The 11,037-nt window shown below is 33.6% G+C and overlaps 1 protein-coding gene across 2 annotated transcripts; it reads right to left on the bottom strand.

Moving 5' to 3' along the window:
* Positions 1-1,486: 1,486 nt before the first annotated feature.
* LOC112738290 (diacylglycerol O-acyltransferase 1C) lies at positions 1,487-10,012 on the bottom strand. Of its 2 annotated transcripts, XR_003169341.2 has the most exons (17): positions 9,387-9,961; positions 8,520-8,600; positions 8,279-8,352; positions 8,099-8,174; positions 7,849-7,916; positions 7,248-7,371; positions 6,646-6,744; positions 5,450-5,551; positions 5,196-5,332; positions 4,405-4,486; positions 4,262-4,282; positions 3,945-4,007; positions 3,205-3,252; positions 2,647-2,709; positions 2,432-2,485; positions 2,125-2,350; positions 1,487-1,944 (listed from the first exon to the last, which is right to left on the bottom strand). XR_003169341.2 is itself a non-coding variant. In XM_025788662.3 (16 exons), exons 1-16 carry the CDS (start codon positions 9,768-9,770, stop codon positions 2,246-2,248), a joined length of 1,581 nt encoding a protein of 526 aa, XP_025644447.1. In that variant the 5' UTR covers positions 9,771-10,012; the 3' UTR covers positions 1,564-2,245. The 2 variants fall into 2 exon arrangements, 1 of the variants encoding a protein (XP_025644447.1); XM_025788662.3 differs by having other exon boundaries at positions 1,564-2,350; positions 9,387-10,012.
* Between the last annotated feature and the right edge of the window lie 1,025 nt (positions 10,013-11,037).

The following is an 11,037-nucleotide window of genomic DNA, read 5'->3' as shown; positions in this document are numbered from 1 at the left end:
TTTTCTCAACGTTTTTATCTACGTTCTCTTTCATCTCTGTGTTCTCTGCATTTCTCTTTGTTCGTTCTCTACGTTTTTGAAATCAAGCTCTAAAATCAGTTTTGAACAGTTATCTCGTTGTTGAAGATAATAAATAATTCAATTTCAGATTGTCAATTGAACCAGAATGGAGTTTATTATTATTTTGAATCTAATCAAGTGGCTGAGGTATGGTTCAATTCTAATCAATGTTTTTGTTAGTAGTTTATGATTCTGTAGGTGAATAATGTTGTTTTTGTTTGTGAAAATTGTTGTTCATCGTTGATGATTTGAATTGTTTTAAGAATTTTCGATGTATGTGTGCTGATAAGTTCTGCATAATTCAAAACTCTTCATTTTCCTCCTCCTCATCTTATGCTGCTTCTTCTTTTTTTTTCATCATCATCACCATCTTCTTCTTTGTTTCTTATTCATCTTTTTCTTTTTGTTTTACCTTCCCGAGTTTCTTCTTGCTTTACTCTCGTAACAAGAATAAAAATAAAAAAATCAAACAAAGAAGAAGAAGAAACACATAATGCTACAAAGTTACTTGAAAGATGATTGACTTACATTCATTCAACTAAAAGAACGAAAGAAATAAGGAAAAAAAAGAAGAAAAAAATGCAGCATTAGATGAAACATTTTTCTGTATTTGCAGCAAATTTGAGTGTAACACGAAGATATTTAGGTGTAACACGAAAATATTTGAGTATATTATTTAAGAATTTTCAGTGTATGTGTGCTAATAAGTTCTGCATAATTCAAAACACTTCCTCTTCCTCCTCCTCATCTTCTGTTGCTTCTTCTTCTTCATCTTCTTATTTCATTTTCTCACAATTCTTTTCGAATTCAGCTTCGCAACTTCCTTCACTTTTCGCGACAATTTTCAGAGATTTTTGAGAGATTTTGATCCTTGTTTGAATTTTGAGCGTTGCAGTTTTGATTGAGGAAAAAGAACCATTTGCGTTATTCAAGAGTTAGGAAAACGCATGTTTACACAATCTAAACTGAAGGTCGTTTTTGTTGGATTTGTGCCAACTTGTATGCACTTATATACTAAAAAGACTTGTATGTGTCACAGATCTCTTCATGAAAATAATAACTAAAAGGTTTATTATTGATTTTTTTTTTTTTATTTACGCATGTCCGGAACTGAAAGATATGCTTTGAAACGTCACATATTTCATCTCAAAATGTATTCATTCACCTCACAACGTCTCTGTAACTCATAATATAACGATTTGAAGCTCGTTGCCATGCAAATATTGTAAACTCTGAACTGAGTACCAAAATAAGTGTGATTTCTTGAACCTATGACCCAAAAATCTGGTTAAGCAACTCCTGCCATGTAAAGGATGTCCTTCAGAGTTCAGACACTCCAAGCTCTACCATTAAATCCTTCATTTTGGTCGGATGGGGAAGTTTAGCATGATTGAACTTTTTACTGCTGATGTTGAATTGTGGTAGGTGTCCTAAAACGAGAAAGGTATTATTATAAGGATTTACATAACTAATATCCTATTTGTTAAGGTTACCATTTGTCACTGTCCTTAACTTCTAGTATGATATATAGAAAACTGCTATTTGTATCAACACTTTCGGTGTCTATATCAATTACGATAAACTTTAAAAATAAATAAATAAATAAATAACAAATAGATTAGTTCTTCTCGTTTCCTTTTTTCTTTCCACTCTGTTCTATTTGGTCATCATCAAAAGCAATGACTAATTCTTATTGGTTCATAAACACCTCGATGGGTGGGGGACAATTGGCTTGGAGTATGTGCCCCAAAGGAAGTAAGTGTTGACATTCCCTACTGGCCTGATTCACCCCATTTCATGTTTCAAGAGTCGGCAACAACAAATTGTAATCTTGCTCTAACTGTTGTTAGTAACGTAAGCAACAAGGTACTCTGGTCCAACTTCCTAAAGAAAATCACAGTTGAAATTAGCATCTTGTCGCAGTAACATAAGTTTCATACTGAATACAGTGTTCATTAGCACTTGGGATGTTAGTGCTAGCTTTCAAAATTGCTTGCATATTGATATCACTACCCAATATAGTTATTCAAGATTTCAAGTAGAGAGATCAAGATGAATGAACACCTCATAGGACTACTGTGAAGGTACAATTCCCACATGAAACAGCCAGGAACATATCTACACCAAATTTACGCCAAAAATGGGGAGGATCACTCCTAAGAACGGCTAATGATGCAACTCTAGTTTAGTTATGTTCCCTGTGCCTGTTCATCCAGTCATGGTAGTATAGTAGTACGCACATAGGCTGACCCAGAATACAAAATGTGAACCAAAACACCATGTTTCCAACCTGGAATGAAGAAAATAACAATTAAAAACCAATTTGAAGATAACTAAGCTAATTTTTAAATAAGATGCGTGAGAGAAATACCATTGAGCTTTTGCATTTCTTTTGTAGGAAGTTAGTGACAATGGATAGAGGAACCTAGAGAAAAGGGAAGACAATCATCATCAAATTTGGCCCAGCGTGTGGGGGGACTGAAATTTTTTTAATATTATTATTTTGTTGGGGTTTGGGAGAAGGGTTCGGCAAAGTGTGAATAATATACTGAAATAGCCAAAGTCAGATGGAAAATAAGTCCTTACCTGAAACATAATTCCAATAAAAGCCCACAACTTGAACTTGTGGCAGGGAACAGCAATGCAAAGCTACATTCAGACGAATGAGAATTATAAACGAAGGTGTTAACTTCAGGCAACTTTGGCAATTAACTTGAAAAGCTGTTGTCTCCGCATCCTATTTTTACTACGGAGAAACAAATGAAAGGCTTTATTGAAGACATAGTTCAGATGCCACAGATGGTTTCTAATTTCAGCTCCGTCACAATGAAAACACTTGTTGGAAATTAGGAAGCAGAACATTATTTGTTTGTGTGTCACATGAGAATTCATTTAGAAACTGCCAGGTACTTGAGATTTTTGGTAACTAGAAATCTAGAAGTCAGTCACAAATTTGTGTCTTATATGTCAATCCTTCCCCAATAGTCACACCACTTGTTAAGGGTAAAACGAAAAATAATACTTCAGAGGTAATGACTACGACTGGGGCAACATCACCTTCCTTCAACTTCTCAAACCATAGAAAAGAAAATAATGCAAGCTTCTTTCATTAGATAAAATAGCATGAGAGAGAGATACACACACCTCATGGAACACGGCAGAAATCAGGAAAGCAATTAATACAGCAGCATTCTGTATGAAATTGTGAAGATCAAACACAGACATGTGCAACCAAGAAATCAATATATCGATCTTTAATTAAAGTTTCAATCCATATAGCAGTGAAGGAGAAACAACTAAGTTGACAACAAACAGCTGAAATTAAGGACAAGAAGGATTATTAACATCATCAAATCAGATGAATTTCCTCGAACATTCTTTTTAATTATGTCAGTTGACATGTAGATATATGCCTGTACTATACAAATGTAGATATATGCCTGTACTATACAAAAGAGAAATACTAAGTGACAAGAGAAAATGATGTGTTTGAGTAATGTCTATCATTTGAAAACCTTCCACCAATATTAGTCTTTAATTTTTGGTGGTGGTAAAACTCGGCAGAGATAAATGTCATATTTTCCAGAGATAAAGAAGTCAGGAATATTTACAATTTACTTGATCAATATTAAAAAGATGTCCAAACGTGTTATTTCTTAATGGAAACATATGAAAACATACCCCAATCGTGCAAGTATAAATTATTCATTTATTTTTATACCAATTATGTAACATTTATTTTTTTAATATTATTATACTATAGACTACACATGAAAGAAAAATTACAATATTACACTAATATCCTAAAGGCAAAATATTCTTAAGACAGTTTTCATCATCTGCATATAAAATGTTCTTTTATATATAGCAAGAGGGAACTTTACCTTAGACATACCATGCCTAATGCAAGGAAAATATATATGACGAACCATCCATTTGTGCACGGGCTGCATTGTGAAAGAATCAATCCAGCAGTATATTAATGGATTACAAAAAAGATACGAAGTAATAAACAATGGCTGGTGTGTTCAAGCATAAGATATATTCAGTAATGGCGAAAGGTAGACCCAAAAAAAAAAAAAAAAAAAAAAACAACACAAGTTCTTTTTCTTTCTAGTCCTTCTCCATAAGCATATATCCAGACACCTTTGTAGCCTATGTATGTGTGTTGGGGGGGGGGGAAGGCTAAAAGGAAACATACCATATTCCAATTTCTCCAATACTGTTGACAGCAGCAGCAGCAGCAGCAGGAATGCATTCAACAAAGACAAGTCACAAGTTCTATTCATAAAAGAATTATAACTAATTACAACGACCTATGAATCTGCAAGCACAAAGACCTACCTCATCAACAGTTTTAGCATTCCACCAATCCTTGTAGAACTCACGATCACCAAACTGAACAAGTTCTGCAAGTATATTTAACCTACATTGCAGCAATGGCTCTAAGGATAAGCTACCTCTTTCAGTAAGAAACAAAGCGAAAATAAGGCAGTTCAGCACTCTATATTTAACCAATTCCGCATGAGAACATGGAAAACATGGATTTACTTTTTAAAAAGATAAGAACTCCATTGAAGTGAAAAAAACAGGGAAAGAGTAAGAGAACAATAAGGGTGCATTTGGTTTGCTTTTCCATTTTCTGTTTTCATTTTCAATATTTCCCTTTTTCATAATATTGTGATTTGTGAAGAGAAAAGTGAAAACAGAAAACAAGATTTTTGTCAAGCTATCCGCTCTGTCACATTTCACATAAAATACACAAACTAATCAATAAAGTAAATCCCTATAATCCTGTTGCATATCTTTCAGATAAGACTCACATAAGATGGCCCAAGAGCAACTGCAGTAATAAAACTAACTTTACATCTTATAGAGCCTATACTTCAAAAGTAAAAAAGATTATCCGTGTTTAGACATCTTTAAATCAGCTAGATCAACCAAAAATGCTGCAATTGCTTTCAAGTGTATATAAGGTGGACACCAATGAATAACAAAAGACATGTAACCAATCATCATGAGAATATTGCTAGTGAGCAAAGACTATCATGCCACTTTTTAAGGGGGGAAAGGGCAGGGGAAAAAAAGTAAATACTTTGAAGTTTGAACAAAAAAGAAAGAAGAAAAATACGCACCAAAGGTGAAAGAAGCAATAGAACATGCAAAGCCACACATATACATTGGGAACAGAAAGCTTTAGAGTTCTCTCGAAGCCATATAGAAGGTTTCCCTTAAAAGGATGTTGTGAATTTTGGACAATAGGATGCATATACTGCAAATTACCAGCAAAATGTCAGACTACACAAAATCTGTATAATAAGTGAATAGAAACTTAAGGGGAAAATAAAGATACACTAGTTTTAGTGTTTTACTAACAGTCACTGCTTACTTGTTCTATTATAAATCCCATAAGTCCAGTAAATATTACCAACTTGATAAGTTGACGAAACACCCAGCCCTTACGGACGGAAGGTGTGCGAGGATAGCTTGGCTATAACAGCAGTTACAAAGGAAATGTAAGTGGCAAAATAAAATCAAGCATAAACAATGTCAGAACTTTAACTCAGAACAAATATTCACAAATACAAAAGTACAAAACAAGAGACCTGCATAGCACCCAGAAAATCTCAGGAAAATTTTGCACATTAGTAACCATTATCCAATCATGATTAACGTAATACAACTGTTTTCTTCTTGCCCTGTGCCTTTTGTTTAAGTCATGAATGTCAACAACTAATTTACATGGAAGGACAACCACTATGTCTATGATAGAAGATGGTGAACTCAACCCAGAACGCTCATTAAATGTAAAAAGCCAAAAGGTGTATGCTAAACTATATTTTCAATCCACTGACTGCTGTAATACTATGTCCTTTAGAAGACCTTCATCAACTATGTGCAAAAAATGAGAAACAACCAGATGGATCCAATACAACCAGTCAATCAGTCCGGGTTTAACCCCTTCAAGCTTAGTGAGATAGTGCATTGAGGACGATGCAACTACAATAATTTGGATTAGAAACTAGCACAATACAATGAGGTTGTATATTGGGGATTTAGTACAAATAGAAGGTACAAGGGAACTGAGAGAGTGAATTCTGGAAGTAATTTTACAGATATTACACGTTTCTCAATGATGAACAGCTGTTGCACTGTCTAATAAGGAATGTGCAAAAGAATGAGCGAAAAAGGATTGAATCTGAAAAGAATGAAGTCGACTAGCCAATTTTGGTGACAAAAAGGGAAACGGATCAGAAATGAATGAATTCTCCAAAAAGTACGGCACCTAAAAATGACAGCGACGAGATAATCCATGGACAAATTCCTCTGATCTAGCAATCAAGGGCAATATTCTTATTATATGAGAGTTTTGACTTCCTAGTTGTGTAAATGTGTTGCACAAATTCTGAATTCAACATCAACGAGTGATTAAATCAAGGGCAAAAAAGTGCACTCAGTAAAAGAGAATTTAAATAAGGAAACAATGAAAAGTCAAAGAAATTCTGCAAAGAAAAGATAAAAACAAAAAAACAAAAAAACAAAAAACAAGCAAACAAACAAATGGTTTACTAACAGTGCTGCAACCTGGTAACATAATGTAGGAGCAACCATGAAGTATGCCATACTCCTGAAGCTCACTCTGTAAGGGTGCTCCATGTTCAAATTATTGGGCAATGTTTCTCCCTGTAACATAGGGAACATGATTGAAGAGGGGTAGAAAATAGAACTTTCATCTAACATTATTTGAATAGATTTTTTAGAAGATAGGCATTTGGAGGAAAGGAAGGAATGGGCAAATAAGTAGGATAGATATTATTTTAATGAAGATGAAACCCAAGACTGTATTTTTCCATGTAACTAATAGAACCTATTCTTGTAAGACGACCAGGAACAACCCTCTGAAACAGTAGTCTACACATTTAAAATTGATAGTAATGATATTTGTACATCCATGTTGGTGTCTATTTCAGACAAACTTAAATCCAACAGTAGAGAAAACTGAATAAGTAAAAGTGAGTGGGGATTACAATCTAACCAAGGGTTGTGGATTGAGTATCCACAAATAGAACACCAATTTGGATGTCCAAGTGGAAGTTTTCCAAAATGGTTCTAGATTGAGTGTCTAAAAATAGGATAGCAATTTGGATGTCGAAGTAAAGTTTTTCCAAATTGAAATTAAACATCACCTTTTCAATTGACAAGCTAAGTGATCTCAGATCATGACTTGTATGTGCATATGACACCAATTTTAACCATATAATGCATGCAACCATCATCAATGTGAGGCCTGATAAAAACGTAGAATCACAGCTGGACAAAAAAGCAACATATCCATAAGATACAATTGGAATATCAATATCTATGAAATGACACTTACCTGACCACATAGTTAGTTTATGCACCAAGTATATTTCTCTATCATATCACTTCTAAGAGAAACCACTATCACAAATGTGGTAAACCTTTCTCATTAAAACAGGGAATTTACCATGATCTTATATTCGGTTAAGGCTTGTATCGGTTACATTGAATAGTTAAATGCGTGATAGCTAAACTTCAACATTATCTGAATGAAAACTTAAGATGATGCTCAGCAGAAGAATTTTAAAACACGTCTCAAATAAAGCCCAAATTATTACATAATCTCATAGCTAAAACATCTTTATCAACTTAACCTCAAGCACACGAACTTTCACACACAAATCAATAGAAACTTTCATGATTGCAGCGTCACGAGAGTTTCTATTGGAAAACCCAGAAACAATTTTGAATTAACTCTATACTGACCTGAGAATTACTAGAACTGGAAACGAAATTTCTCCTGTCATAATGATTGTATGAAGTAGAAAAATAACCTGCAACATTCAAGTCAACACTACCAATTATTCAAATGTGGAAGATTTCATAACTGAAAATATGACACCACAAATAACCATACTCTGAAACTACTATTATTCTTATGACAATAAAAAAATTCATAAGTTTAACAAACATTTTTCTCCGTGACAATAAAAGCTTACCTGGGAGGATCACTTACCGGTTCACTAATGCGCTTTTTCTGTGCCAACTTTTCCACCATAAAAGCAGCAAGTGGAAATAAATTAAGACTAATACTGCAAGAGAATAATTAATATTGTTAAGCAATGTCTTAAGAACAAACCCTCGAAAAAGCTATACCAAATCAGTCTATTCTTCAAGAATTCTCCAAGCTCATTACCAACACATTAAGAGGGGCCAATCTCTCAACGATTTTGAACTAAACCAAAAGCCAGAATTTATCAACCAACCATACTGCAAAAACATAATACAGGAAAGAGATTTTAGAAAGGGAAAAGATTTTACTGGCAAATCAAAGACCACAGAATTAAAGCTGTGTGTCTTGCAGATGAATGCACATTCATATGTTGGAATTTCAAATCCTACAAGATAGACACTGAGAATAAATGGAAGTGGAAAACCTTCATTATATTCTCAATGATAAGTCTGCTGTTCACCGCGATAAGCACTACTACACAGAGATTGAACAGTCCTGCATGGCTCTGCAATTCAATTGACCTACACTTGTTAGTAACCAAAAGAAAAACTTACACGCGGCAGCAAAAGGAGAAACAAACATGTTAAGCAAAACAATAAGTTTGAAAAACCTGTTTCTCTCATTTATTTAACATTAAACACACAAATAGGTTTTTGCTTGCAACAAATACCCATAGGCTGAGATGAGGATGCTTTAGTTGTGGATGAGTGGCCATAGTCGAATGGACAAAATAAAGAACGAGGACATGAGAGATGAAGTTTGAGTGGTGCCTACCGTTGAAAATACTGAGGAATCTCACCTTAAATGGTCTAGACATGTTGGGGAAAAACCGGAGCATCCGGCCAGGAGGGTAGATTACATGTGTGAGATAGCCCAATGGTTAGCAATAGAAGGAGAGTAGCAGAAGAATTGTTGTTATAGCAATACGTATCCACAAGAGACGAGTAGCATGCAGCTAAAAGTGTCACTCCTACTACTTTATTGGTATATGTGGGTACAAACATGAAAATCCACAGCCACATACCAAAAAAACCTCAAAATATGAAGCAATTTAAATTTCACCATTTATGAAATATATCCTGATGGCACGATCTTCTGAACTGCTAAACTTGTAGTGAAAATTTTTGTCACCATTACAATGCGACGTGTTACCATTACAATTACTGAACACATTCCAATTTTTTTGTTCTTATTCTTCTTATCGTCAATTCACTGGATCAAGAGTAACAGAACTTCACATGCAGAACACAGATAAACCAAATCAGCGCCAAAAAAATGAAAAAGTAAAAACCTGTTTGAAAATGTTGCGGGAACTGAGCGGGCTGTCCTTGATTCTCCGGTGAACCGGAACTGAAGCCCGGTAAGTGAAGTTATCTCCGGCGGCAGCTCGTTCGCCGTCTTGGACCTCATTTCGGGAAGCATGATCCGGCGGCTTCCGGTCCTCCTCCTTCTGCTTCTGCTTCTCCTTCACCTTCTCCTCCCTGGCGGCACCTATCCTCTCGTTCAGTGAATCGTCGGACCCCGACGAATCTATCATCACAGCCTCAGCGGAAGCCGCAGCTTCGTCGAACATGTTGCCGCCGCTGGAAGCTACGCGGCTGTGCCTCCGCCGCAGCGAAGAGTGGTTGGCTCCGTCGCCGGCGACAGAAGTCTCATGCACATCGGAAATCGCCATCCGAAGGGACTAACCGTTTTGTTTCTTCACTGTTTCAGCGAAATACAATACTCGCCGAAACGGTGCGCGAAAAACAACTTATTCTTCAGATGCAGAAGACTGCGATTTTGCTTTATTTGTTTATTCGAATTTATACAAATAACTTTTATTTACGTAATTCTTTAGAAAATTTATTCTTGAATTGGAAAGTTAATTCAAAATCGTTTATTATCATTTACATATGACAATTAGCAAGTCACCAAAAAAAATGACAATTAGCACAATATGTATAAAATATACATAAATAAAAAGTTTTTCAGTTATATATTTATTCATGTCTTATTTTAATAAAATTTAGTATAAATTATTTTTAAATAATTATTTACACAATCAACATCATAAAAAATAATTATTTTTAGTAATGTATTATTATTTAATTAAATATACATATAAATTTAATAATACATTAAAATTAAATTTATAAATATATTATTATATTTCATTATAAATAATTAATTAGTATCCACGTAAGTGTATACAAAATTAGATTTATTATTATAATTTTTTTATCAAAAATAAAAAAATTTAAATCAATAATTTTTAAATAAATATAAAATAATTATGTCATTTAAATTATAACTCATTAATTATTATTATAAATTATAAATAGTTAGAATCATGTCATGATCAAATATAATAATTCCTACCAAAATAATTATAATAATAATCGTGTGTAGAAAGGGCAGGAATCGGAATCAATTAATAAGGAAAAGATTATTCGACTGAGAAGGAAACTTCGTGGCTTACATAGGTTCGTAACATTTTCCGTATAATAAATAAAACAATAAAACTCTACCTTTAAGTTATTTAACTAACTAAATTCAATCAAATTGATATAACCTAATTTAACTTCAAGCGCTACTATTTATCTATTTTTAATCTTTTGATTTAATATGTAACTATATATAACTGTTTTTTTTTTATGCAGATTTTTTTTTTTAATTTCTCAACTTTGTTTACATTTTTTATATTCTCTTTTTTTGTGTTTTTTTTGTTCACTATCAAAGTGATATGATTTAAAGATTCCGATCAAATTTTTTTAAAATCAAGCTGTGAAATCAAATTTAAATAAATATTTCGTTTTCGAAGACAATAAATAATATGAGTTCACACTGTGAATTGAACCAAGACGAATTAAATTATTGTTTTGAAACAAATCAAATGAATGAGGCTTGGTTTAAACTTTGTTAATGTAGTTCGTTAGTATTTGATATTCCAGTAGTTGGAT

Source organism: Arachis hypogaea, chromosome 13 (genome assembly GCF_003086295.3).
Source record: "Arachis hypogaea cultivar Tifrunner chromosome 13, arahy.Tifrunner.gnm2.J5K5, whole genome shotgun sequence".
Taxonomy (NCBI): Eukaryota; Viridiplantae; Streptophyta; class Magnoliopsida; order Fabales; family Fabaceae; genus Arachis; species Arachis hypogaea.
The sequence above is the reverse complement of the archived record's forward strand: the minus strand, read 5'-3'. Positions and strand labels throughout refer to the sequence as shown.